This window comes from Barbus barbus (assembly GCF_936440315.1).
Source record: "Barbus barbus genome assembly, chromosome: 36".
Taxonomy (NCBI): domain Eukaryota; kingdom Metazoa; phylum Chordata; class Actinopteri; order Cypriniformes; family Cyprinidae; genus Barbus; species Barbus barbus.
Genome location: NC_136714.1, coordinates 11,223,010 through 11,236,352, shown reverse-complemented (window position 1 = coordinate 11,236,352; position 13,343 = coordinate 11,223,010). Strand labels below are relative to the sequence as shown.

Below are 13,343 nucleotides of genomic sequence, written 5' to 3'. Positions count from 1 at the left end.
TTCTTTCTGTCTGCTTTTTTTTCCTGGAAATTACTAAAACTTTTTTAATTTTAAGATGGTGAAATGTTTATCTTAAATGAGTTAGAAATATTTATTCTGCACTCATGCACTAATATTAAGAAATTATAAATACAAATTTATTTTAGTTATAGGTTATTTAATTGAATACATTTCATATTAATGATTATGATGATGATTATAGTATTAATAATAATAATGTAATTTGTGATGTTAAAAATTAATTAATTAATAACCTGTTAATACTGTAAATAAAAATGGGTCCGCCTATATTCAGCTCAGTCTCGTCTACACTGACACCAACACGTTCTAATTTTGTCGCGTCATCCGCTTGCAGTGTAAACATGGTGTCTGTGCAAAGGAATGTCCTCCCCAGAATGTCGGTGGTCTCTTCTGGCACTCTGCTCCAGGTGGAGGGGGGCTGGAGGTCAGAGCAGCTGTCCTTGTGCTCTCATCTTGAGATCCTTTTACCCTCAGCTGTCGCTCTCTGCCACTCCAATCACACCTGTCTCAGACTCTTGACCCAACAACAGCTGAACACAACATACCCTTTAAACACCGTTTTAGATGAGTGTGCAATCTTGAATCTAAAACTAGTTCTTTCCGAGTTTGTCTGCTTTTCAGCAAATCAGAACATGAGCAACCTGATAATTAGTCTCCCCCTTTTTTTTTATTTTTTTTTTTTATTTTTTTTTTTATATATGTATCATTCCCACATCCAGAGGAATAAAACTCAATGTATATATGTAAGCCAAATTTATTGAGATATATATGTGTCAGAGAGCATGAGGACAGGCAGGCTGTGTGTGCTCTGCAGGAGGACCTGAGAGAGCCCAGGGGCTGATTTGGTCCCTGAGTTCTTCAAGAGCAGATGGTTGATAAAGTTGATCAGGGAATTAAAGCGGGCGAGATTGCGCGCCTGTCAGTCACAGATGGATGGGATTGTGGGACTTTCCCCTGGGGTTTGGGCAGGGACCTCTCTTTCCCTTTTTTTCATTTCTCTTTCTATCGCAGATTTATCCCTCAATATCCACAAGCCCCTGGGCAGGGCAAGTCCTTGCACATCACACGTTTCTCTTCCATCTTGTGTGTGTGTGTGTAAACACTAAACATGGTCTGTGCTTCTTACAGTCCAGGCTTGCAATATCTGCTATCTTTGGCAGCTCCAGATGTATTTAGTTTTTATTTTATTTTATATTATTATAAAATACGACTTTATTTCGATTAATCTATCGCCTAATTTATCGATGAATCTAAACGATTAATTTCCCACACACAAAAAAACAACAATTTTACTTAAGAATATTTTATTAAACCAAATGAAATCCTTTTTTTAAAGCAAAAGTAAAGTGCAACACAGAGTGCAAGAAGCAAGTGTCCATCTCAGTCCAGATCACTGAAATCAAAGTTCAGTATTATAGTGTGAGAATGACAACATATCCACGTGTTCTAGTCTACTAATAATAAAATTATAATCAAAAACACTTTTTAAAGGAGTATTTACCAGAAAAATTATTTACCAGAATTTATTTGGGTGAAAAATGTAAATGTGCAGTATTTCTGAAAAAAAAAAAACTATTTTTTAATATAAAATCAATTAATTGGAGATGCTTTTATTAATTTAATTTAACCATTAAAATAGAGTATAGAAAAATGAAAATGGAAAAAAAATAATTTCGAAATAAAACAGATTTCATAGGGCCCAATAATTATAATATTTTTATTTATTTTTTGGTAATAAAAATAGAAGTGAACAATCGCATTTAAAATGGCTTAAAATGCATATATAATAGCAATGATGCAATAATTAGTTCAAATAAAGTATCAAAAGCAAGAAATCATATGGTTTTATTGAACAAAACTGTTAAAATACATAATGTATTATAAGAGCTAATGTAGATTACTCATTACAACAAAGGCCTGCAGGGGTTCGCCGACGGCCTGATGATTATTTTTACACATTACTGCGCGATCTAATCCATGTTTAATATTGACCAAGCACCATTTAATTCAAATGTCCTATTAATCTTTAATATTTGGCCATTTCTTTAGGACAGAATTCTATAGCAACTGTAATTAAATTAATAAGTGGACATCAAAATGTGTAAACTCAGAGTGAAGGTTTGAGGGTTTATTTTGAAATCGGGATGTATTCTCCTGTGTTTGTGTAGATTTATTAATGATTTACCTTACAAATCTGATGAAATGGTGTATGTTGCATTCCCATATGAACGTTTTAATAAACCCAAACTCAACATGCAGAGATGTAGTTTGAGATGCTCCACATGTAAATGATAACAGTTTCTGTGGAGCTACTGTGAACAGAGCCGCCGTGAGACGCACGTACTTAACCTAGACGCATGGAAATAATTAAACTGCATCACATATAATTGTTTAATTAAATCATAGCGTTTGTGAATTAACAATTCTGCTTAATTTTTTTTTTAAATGGGTTTAATATATCATGCAGCGTTGGAAAATAGTCTAATAATGTGTTTATGAATTCTCGTCTGTGAAATGCGCCACTTCTGGTATTTTGCCGGTTAATCGACGCGAGCAAAATGAAGTCGACGATTTTTAAAAATCGACTAGTCGACTAAAATCGCCGAATCGCAACAGCACTAATTTATTTGTTTATTTACTATAAGCTGTTAGTAAGGCTACTATTTTAAGTTATTTATTTGTAAGCTGCTTTATTTTAGGGTCTTTTAATTTATTTAGGCAACTCTATTTTATTTTGTGTTAGGCTGTTTTATTTTAGACCATTTTTTTTTTAGGCTACTAAATTTTATTTTAGGCTATTTTATTTTAGGTTATTTTTAGGCTACTTTATTTTATTTTAGTCTAATTTAGGCTATTAAATTATTAGTTTTCATTTAGGATAATGTGTTTTTATTTTAGGTTATTATTTTTAAATAAAAAATAAAAAAATAGAAAGTGTTATTGTTCAGAGCTTAATCTGTTATGGAGATCTGAAAAATTTACTGGATTATCAGCTTTGTTTTAGATATTCCTCCTAAAATTCCTTAGGACAAATATGAGAAATATGAGATGCTTTTTTTTGACTTGATGTGAATATCATAGACCAGGTCATTAGGTCTGGGAAGAATCTGATCTTTGACTTGATAGTCAAATCTCTGCTAAAAGTTTGTAACATTGCTCAGACCTTTTTGAGCATTATAGGAGACATGTGAAATAGCTGTGGTCAGTTTCTCAAGAGACAAATCTGAGAAGCGTGAGATTTTAGCTGAAGTTCCCATTAGCTTTATATTTAATCTCTGTATAGTCTATGAGAAATAAGACATTAACAAGATATTATCTGTGGGTTTTTTTCTCCCTTTCCCCCATGGGAGGTTGTAGGACAGTAACATAGTGCTTGGTTTAAAACCGAAGCTGGATACACAGTCCAACTTGTACTACTTTTGTAAATGGTTTATTTGTGTGTATGGCAGGTATCCCATCAGCCTCAGGAGTCCAAAGAGGAGGCTGAGTCAGGACACTCAGAGGATGACTCAGCACTCTTGTCCTCAATTTGCTATCGGGCCCACTCGAGATCTTGCCTCCTGACACACTCGGCTCTCAGCAGACCTGGCTATACAGACACGGAGGACAGGACAACCAATCAGCTGCCTGACACCTCCAGACTCTGTCCCCAAGACACCCCCAAACCACAGATAAACAGAGGTGAGTCTGCTGTTTATGAATCTTTCCAGTCTCCTAGTGTGTGTGTGTGTGTGTGTGTGTATATGTATATGTGTATGTGTATGTGTGTATATATATATATGTATGTATGTGTCTGTGTGAATTTATTTTTATTTATTTTTTCAGATAAAGAATGTATAATTCCTTTAGTCAGGGAAACTTTTTGCTGATCTATCTTTTGCTAATCTGAGCATGAATGGTTTTATTTGACACTGGCATCACATTCACTGTAACGCTGGTTTCCATGACTTTTACAGTAAGTCATGTAATTTCATTTACTGCAATTTGTTTTGATAGTGGGAAAGGTTTATAAGTGGCCATAAAAAAATCTGATTCTCATCAGAACGTCTCAAAAAATAATTCAAGGTCAAATTTCACTCCAAAATAAAACCGCAATGAATATATATTTTGCTGAAAGAATATAAAAGTTATTGTAGGACCATTAAGATGTTTGCATTGTTTTCATGACAAAAAGCACATTTTGTCATTTAATGAAAATCTAAATCTTGTTTTGCATTGTGGTATTGTAATATGGAAAAATATGTATTCTATAATATACGAGAAGAATATTAATGTGCTATATAGCCTTTATTTATTTTTATTAAAAAGTCTTATTTTATGGTAAATGAGAATTATCATTGAAAAAAATATAGTATAAGTGAAATGTCAGGATGCATACAGTAATCAGAATTAATAGGAATTAGTTGTCAGTTTTATTTTCATACTAGGTCTCATATTTATGCAAAATATAATGTATTTAATGTATTTTATTAGAAAATGTAGAATATTATTGTGCTATAGCCTCATAAAAACTATATTGTAATAGTATAACTCTTGTTTTACTGTAATGCAGTCTGCATTTCCTTACAGAACAGGAAATGAGAATCGTCATGGGAAAATTATAATAACAGTGCAAATGAAATGTCAGGATGAAACATTGCAGTCATGAGAATTGGAGGGAATTAATTGCCCCTAATAAAGATTTATTTTCATACTACGTCACTTTTTTTTGTTTGTTTAAAATGTAATTTATTTTAGTTTTTTCTTATTTTGGGGATAAATATGAGTCAGACATTTCTTGTCAGCCTTCACAAGATCGCCCTTTACAAAAAAAAAATTAAATTCGGAATACAAGCAAGATTTTTTTTTTAAAAGAAGTGTTACTGGAAGCTTTATGATCTGGCAGATCTTTTTCTAACAACAGGAATAAAGAGGTTTAAAGGCAGAAACAAATGTCTCTGAAATATTATGGCAAATTTCCTTGGTTGCTCATTTGTTTGAAATCTTTCTAGTTAATTTTAAAAATTATATCTTGATGATCTCCTGGGTGGTTTTTAATGACCATTTGTTCTAAACACTATCCTGGTGGTGTGAATCACCTCAACAGATGTTATGACTCACTCAAACTCAAATTACGCCATCCAGTGTGTATTATTAGGAATTACACTTCTGCAGTTTCTATCGACGCCCCCTGCTGGACACACACGAAACTCTCCCAAAGCCCTCACATTACCTAGGCCAGGCAAGGTTAAACGAGCACATTTTGATCTAGAGATCATCCAGACTACATATTGTTGTAATTCAATGCTTGTAAAAAATTTAATTCTGTAGAATGTGTGGATAACTACATGGGAATGTTTAATCCGTGTGAGCGTTTAACTTTGTAGTGGGATCAAGAGAGAATGGGTCACGGGAGTGTGTGCGAATAGCGTGTATGTTCATCCTGGCATGTGGTTGAAAGCAACAGCTTCCCACAGCTGCTCGCTTCGTCTCTGCGTGTGTGTGTGTGTGTATGTGTGTGTGTGTATGCGCGTCCCTTCTCTTCACCTTCAGAGGGAAGGACACACATTCCCACGCTGCTTCCCGACTCTGGCCCTGGGCGACGCTCGGCCGGAGCTGATAAGTGACAGGGCCCCCAGCCTCCGCTCGGCCCACCTCCCCACCTCCTCCTGGCAGCCGTGACCCCCCCCGCGGCCTGGCTCAGAGCACAGACGTGCCGCTCCGGAATTCTGCCCTCTGCCCCACTTCTAACCCCCCCCCCCTCTCTCTCTCGTTCTCAGAGGTGGGGGCATTTAAAGAGAGAGCGTGCTTTTTAGAGGCTCATCTGTTCTGTCTGCATATGGTGACTGTGAAATTGGAAACATCCCATCGAATGCGTTCTGGCTTTCACGGACACGCACGGCAGTTATTGACAGGGCAAACCGAGCGGTTTTCGTTGCGATCAGGTGCTTACAGGCTTTGTCACAAGTGATTGCACGGTGAGCCCGGCGGGGGCAATTTTAGCCGCCCTGGACAGAGTTTGGTTTCAGGGTTTTTTTTTTTTTTTTGGATGTGACCGGTCTATGAAAGCGTCTTCGGTTCGGAGAGGTTATGGGAGGATGGAAAACGGCGGCAAGCGATGAGAAAGAGAGGCGTAACTTAGTCGTTACCAGTGGGAAGTGTGTGTGTGTGAACAGAGTCACGGACAGGCACGCAAACACACGTGTGTTTGTAGGACACAGAACGGACTACTAGTGGGGCGTGGAAAATGCGGTGGAACAAACAGCTTTAGATCACGAGTGTGACTCTGTGTGTGTAAGAGCGCCGCGCACGCATGTGTGTCCGCCTCAGTCGCTGGAGCCTATCCAGGGTTTCCGTGGCGACCACACAACACAGTGAGACAATCAATGGCAGGCCCACGCAGTGCGGCGAGAGGACATTAACACAGGAACCACAGGTCAGGGGCCACGGGGAGGGCAGAAAGAAGATGGGGCAGGACTTGAGAAGCAAGTGACTTAATCTTATGTCATGAAATCCATCAAACACATCTGGGTACAAGGCTATTATTATTATTATTATTATTATTATTATTAGAGGTTCAAGCACGAAGTGCTGAAACCCTATTGTAACTGTTAGGATTTTTATTATTATTATTATTCTTCCCTAAAACTGATCGTGCAGAACAAACCGTAAGGCCTAGAGAACTGAAACTTGGTCAGATGGTAGTAGTCCAGCCTTCTTGTCAGATACCAGGGCCCGCCCCAATCGGCCTATGGGGGGCGCTACAGCGAACAAAAATGTGAAATCGCTCATAGCCCCTAAACCGCTTGTAGTAGACTCAAAAAAAAAAAAAAAAAAACTTTTGAAATCCTTGGATCAAGGCGGTCAAAAACCTAAAAAAAGGCGATGCGAGGTACGTTTTTTCCACAAAATTGAGCTATGTCCAAAACCTACTTTTGTGAACCAGTCCTAGGCTTTTCGCCCAATCTGAACCAAACCAGTTCAGAAAAATTCTCTGGACAGTGAATATCAATAATTATAAAAACAAAAGTTGAAATTTTGACTCACTGTCACAATGGGGCGCCACGTTTGAAAGCGGAGGACCAATTTTACGAAAAAGGCTATAACTCGTGAACAAAATGAGATCTCTTCACCAAACTTGGTACACGTGTAAAAGCTCAGTCTTTGGTCAAATAAAAAAAGTGAAGCTCTGCCACTTAGTGGCGCTATAAGATGGAGAAAAATGGCTACAACTACGCAAGCGTTAGTCCAATTGACCTGAAAATTGGTATGTAGTGTCTTTGTCCCATGTGCCATAAGTGTCTGAGGACAAAAAATAACACTATAATAATTATAAAGGTTAAAAACAATGTGTTGTATGAGAAATTGCAATTTATAACCACTAGATGGCAACGGAAAACCGGTATATTTCAGCCAAACGCAACCCTGCTGGCAGAGAATGAATCAGTTAACAGGTTAAACTAGTACGTGTACGAGTTTCACTGCACGATTCAGTCTATTAAAATACATTTAGAATGATCACATAATTTAAGATATGGGGGCAGAAAATTTATAGCCTATATTTAAGGTATATAATTTCATATAATTAATATCACACAAAGAGTGCCAGTCTTTTCTTCAAAAGTCAGCATGATTACAAATGTAATTTTGATTTTATGCAACAGTTCAATAAACAAGTTAATATTAATAGACTTAAGTTTTAAACACCATATTTCCTGCTTTTGCTCTATTTCTACAACAAAAATAATTCCAAACAGCCACAGCACTGTTTTGCGTCTCTGAGCAACATGATGGTGATTCGTTCCTGAATGAATCAACCTTTTAAACGATTCAGTTCAATCGTAATGACTCACTTATTAAGTCACTCGCTGCCACCTGTTTTATGTTTCAAATATCAAAACATTTATGCATTTGTAACTGCAGGTTAGCATTCTATGTCCCTCTGAGCTGCATTAAACTGTGTAAATGCATCTAAATGCCACTTCAGATGCATTGCAAAGATACATTTTGTTGATATGGATTTCATTTGCTTGGTAATAGCCCAAATGCAAGAATTTGACTCAAAGGATGATGCAAACTTTTAGAACAAAGTGTCTTAAAGGTAAAAATGCCCATAAAACTTATTGGAAAAGATTAATTTCTATCACTGATGTGAACTGACCACACAGAATATGAAGAATATAAAAAAAAATTCAGGAGTCAGATGTCCGTGGTAATCTTTAAGATACCAGCACAATAACACACTCAGCAAAATATCATCTAGTTATTGTTATCGATAAAATATCAAGATGATATTTTTTTTGTCAATTTCGTGCACCCCTACTTCGTTATTTAATTTATATAATAATTTGATGATAATTGTTAAAATCAATATAATTAATACTTTTGACTTATCCATTTTCTTAAAAATGGTTTAAAGGCTGAAATGTAAAGTTTATCATTTTATAAAACTTTTTGTTTTTGTGAAAACTTGTATCTGAATGCTTTTGGCAGTCGTTTTACAGTTTAATATGGTACTATAGACATTGCCCTACCCTGCTTATATGGTATTAATTTTATTTGTGCAGGTCTTAAAAAAGGTCTTAAAGTCTTACATTTGAGCTTGCAGAAACCCTGTAGCTATCAGTTTTTTTACAATTATGCCAGATTATGTTTACATTAAAACCTGAAAATGACAAATAAACTCTTAAAAAGAGAAGACTTGTAATAAGTATTGTCACTGATCATTTATTTCATATATATCTCTGCAACAAAATATGTGTGCATGTGTATATGTGTGTGTGTGTGTATATGCTTATAGAGTATTAACATACGAGTTAAATCATTTGGTGTGTGTGTGTGTGTGTATGTTGTGTGTCTGTGAGCCTATTCTCCATTTTGGATGTGTTTAACTGTCAGCCATACATCCAGGTTGGCCAAGACCACCTTAAGTGCTTGAACCCCGGTAATTGCTGCTTGCATCTATATTTATTATTATTGTTGTTATGCAAACAAAATCCTGATAACCTTTCCAAAAAGTAATATAACACAATATAATACAATAATATATACAGTGAGGGGAAAAAAATTATTTGATCCCTTGTTGATTTTGTACGTTTGCCCACTGACAAAGAAATGATCAGTCTATAATTTTAAAGGTAGGTTTATTTGAACAGTGAGAGACAGAATAACACAAAAAATCCAGAAAAAAATGCATTTCAAAAAAGTTATAAATTGATTTGCATTTTAATGAGTGAAAAGTATTCGATCCCCTATCAATCAGCAAGGTTTCTGGCTCCCAGGTGTCTTTTATACAGGTAAAGATCTAATCTCAGCATGTTACCTGTATAAAAGACACCTGTCCACAGAATCAATCAATCAATCAGATTCCAAACGCTCCACCATGACCAAGACCAAAGAGCTGTCCAAGGATGTCAGGGACAAGATTGTAGACCTACACAAGGCTGGAATGGACTACAAGACCATTTCCAAGCAGCTTGGTGAGAAGGTGACCACAATTGGTGCGATTATTCACAAATGGAAGAAACACAAAATAACTGGCAATCTCCCTCGGCCTGGGGCTCCATGCAAGATCTCACCTTGTGGAGTTTCAATGATCAATGATACCATCAGGGTACATGGGTACAGGATACTGAAGCCAACCAGGGCATTGAAAATGGGTCGTGGATGGGTATTCCAGCATGACAATGGCCCAAAACACACGGCCAAGGCAACAAAGAAGTGGCTCAAGAAGAAGCACATTAAGGTCCTGGAGTGGCCTAGCCAGTCTCCAGACCTTAATCCCATAGAAAATCTGTGGAGGGAGCTGAAGGTTCGAGTTGCCAAACGTCAGCCTCAAAACCTTAATGACTTGGAGAGGATCTGCAAAGAGTAGTGGGACAAAATCCCTCCTGAGATGTGTGCAAACCTGGTGGCCAACTGCAAGAAACGTCTGACCTCTGTGATTGCCAACAAGGGTTTTGCCACCAAGTAATAAATCATGTTTTGCGAAGGGTCAAATACTTATTTCACTCATTAAAAGGCAAATCAATTTATAACTTTTTTTTAAATGCGTTTCTTTAAATTTCTGGATTTTTTTATGTCTCACTGTTAAACTAAACCTACCACCTACCTAAACCTACCTTTTTTTAGTTATAAACAATTATAAATAAATCACATTTTTGGAGACATATATTTTTAGGGCCATTAATATGTTTGTTTGTTTTTCTGTTTACTAATTTAAAGATTTATTTGCTTTTATTCATTTTAAAATATTTATTTATTTTAGGACCCTTAAGAAATTGTATTGCATTAAGACATTTTCCTGACGAATAAGCAGTCTCATTACTGTTAAAATAATTGTTTTAAATGTATTTATATAAATATTTGTTTGTATCGTCGTTATTTTTTTTACATGATTTTATTTATTTTGAAAAATGCTTGTTTTCATGAGATTTACCCAAGTAATAGGTTAATGAGAGAGAGAGAAGGAAAAAACAAGGTCTTAAAGTGAGACTGATTCAGTTAGTGTCTGCTTTAAGGGTGATGTTTTGTGATTCAGTACTGGGACATTTCCACTGACACAGCCACATGTGGGTTTGTGTCTTTTACCAGTGTGTGTGAGTGTGAGGGTGTGTTTAGAGGAGAAAGAGTTTGCAAGGGGGTAAAATGTGTCATAGTTTGTGTGTGTAAAGGAGAAGGGGTATATGTGTTTGTGAGAGCGAGCGAAAGAGCGAACGCACTCACACATCTGTGTCCCCTGGGGACATGGCTAAAAATAAGCAGCTCCTCAAGCCTTCTGGTGTCTGAGCAGCGTCTGTCTGCTCTCCGCCGCCATCCCTGCGGCCCTCCTCTCCTCATCTTCCATCCCTCCATCTCTCAATTACACACACACACACACACACAGTATAACCGCACACATACGCACACTCTTACATACCCATAACCGTGTACACAAACACACACCAACTACACCCAGCTGCGTCCCTGCTCTACTTCCTGCGTCGACGACCTCCGGTCTGGCAGTCTGCAGCCCAGGAAAAAAGAGCCAGAGACACTGAAAAGGGGCGGGGAAAAAAAGGATAGAAGAGAGTGCGAAGAGAAGCAGCGAGCAATTGAGTGTGAGAAAAGGGGAGAAAAGAAGTGTGAGAATGTTTTGAAGTTGTCACCTATAAAAACAGACCTTGAAGGTCATAAGTCCTTTTTAACTCTCTCTCTCCCCCTCCCTCCCTCCATTTACAGGTGATTTCCGAGTGGTCGCTGCCTCTAAACGGGCATTTTCTGTGGATGTGGGGTCTGAGGTAGTTGAGGAAAGCTGTTTGGGACGGGGACGGGTTGCTCAGCTCATGAAAACCTTCAGTGTGTCCAGTGAGTCTCCGCCCTCCCAAACGCAGCCTTGTAGCAACAAACCTCCAATCCCAGAAAAGCCTACCCACTTGAGGCTCCGCCCCTCACCCTCTCTCAGGTAAACAAGGGACCAACCCCAAGGGAGCATGCCAGGTGTCTTCTTCAGTGGCTATATTTGAAGGGTGTGGGTGCTTAGCCTCTCTCAGGAACTTGAATGTTTTGTTACCAAAAAGACGTAAAGTAATGCTTTTTTTGCAATATTAATGTATCTCTTTATTTTTGTTTTTTTTTACATATGAGTGGTTTGTAAAACTGTTCAGCAGGAATGAAAAATCAGTCATATTGCTACATCGCTCAAACTTTCGGCAGTACTGTTGACCTGGCTGTATCAATAAACTGCACTTAGATGCATGCTTACAAGTGTGTTTCTGTTTTAAAAGGTCACATGAAATCTTAATCACCAGTATAAGATTGAGGAAACTCCAAACAAAACCAAAGTTAGTCATCCCATTAGTGTGTTTTATACATGTTGCTTCCTTGCATCATGAAGGCTGGAGCATGTATGAAGGTGATCAAACAATGTTTTTGCTTTGTTTTGTTTTTTTGGCAATATCTAGAGGGCAGGGTGGCCAATATTATGCCCATATTTACTGTAAATTACAATTTCTATATAGCAATTAAGATGTATAGAAAATGGCTGGATTGAATTGCGCACACATTTTACAGTATTTACTCTATTCACTAAACATATCAGAAAATTCACTGACAAAGTTACATTTTGGAACTGACACCACACGGAATGACCAACTGTGCCAAATATCTGATATGTTGATCTATAAGTGCTGGTTTTCTCATAGCCATACCTTTACTTTGAGGTTGATAGTCTTATTATATTCAAATTTTCCATTTTTGGTAATCAGGTCAGTAGGGCAGCAGTCACTTTCATGTATTTTGTTTTCTCATGGTCACATTTGCTTGCACTTAATTCAGTTTTTTTTTTACGTGTTGTGATCTGGAAGAGTTTATATAATTACTCTGTATAAGGCTTGAATGTCATGTCCACACATTCAGGATAAGTGTGGGATATTGCCTCTGTAATAAAATGATCAAACCTCCTTCAGTTTCTGGTTACAATTTTATCCTCCGTGGTTTGACAGGCTTCAGGCTGTGTTTATGTTCAACATGTGCTTATGACAAGCATTTACTGGAGTCATCTGAGGTCAAGTCATGCAGCCGAGAACATTTCATATCCTCTTCACTGCACATTTAGTCAGTTAGTTTTTGTGCAAAAAATTGCTGTGAATCACGCATGAAAGAGCTCTCGGGTTTACAAGTTGTATAGATTGTAAATATTGCACACATCAAAAGCCTTTTAGCTGCCTTTGGTAATCTGGCTATAGAGTGAACTCTTCTCTTGGATGCCCCCTGCTTGTTGGTCACAATAAAACAGAGGAAGAGAGTTGCACAAATAAGTGAGGGTATCAAGTCTGATAATAGTACACAACACCATGTTTATAATAAATTGTAATGGTCATTAAAATGATTGCATGTCACTACTGTACTTATCACTAAAACTTGCATTAGGACTTACGATGCCTCTGCATGCACTTTGCTTTTTTTCCACATCGTCAAACAAAACTCTTGAAATATGAGTATGTTTGGAGTTTTTCCCCAAATTAAGCACAAGTGTTTGTAGAAGTTACTGTGAGTTACACAGTATTTGACATCTAGATGTTTAAGTGGATCATAGGCCCTGTGTGATCACTCATCAGCAATCAAAAGTTGCAGGCAAATGGAAGCTGGTGCCCAGTGCTGCAACACTGGATGCAACAATAGTATCAGCTGTTCTATGCACAGAGACGTCGGTGAGTTGTTTCCAGGCAAGTGCGGGAGGCCCCTGGCAAACAGAACCCCCCTCCCCTCTGCACAGCCTGGCCATTGCCGACAGGGCCCTCCGATGAGCAATAAAAAGGGGCCGTTGTTGCCGCTGCGGCAGAGGGAAGATGAGATGGACGCTT

General features: G+C 37.6%; 1 protein-coding gene across 2 annotated transcripts in view; it reads left to right on the top strand.

Annotated features, from left to right (window-relative positions):
* The window catches only part of LOC306856357 (uncharacterized protein), a 28,480-nt gene extending 16,040 nt beyond the window's left edge, over positions 1-12,440 (top strand). For both annotated transcript variants that reach the window (XM_079395599.1, XM_079395598.1), the window contains exons 8-9: positions 3,471-3,702; positions 11,221-12,440. In XM_079395599.1, the coding sequence (XP_079251725.1) occupies positions 3,471-3,702; positions 11,221-11,447 (459 nt within the window). In that variant the 3' untranslated portion in view covers positions 11,448-12,440. The remainder of the gene's footprint in view (positions 1-3,470; positions 3,703-11,220) is intronic.
* Positions 12,441-13,343: the final 903 nt, after the last annotated feature.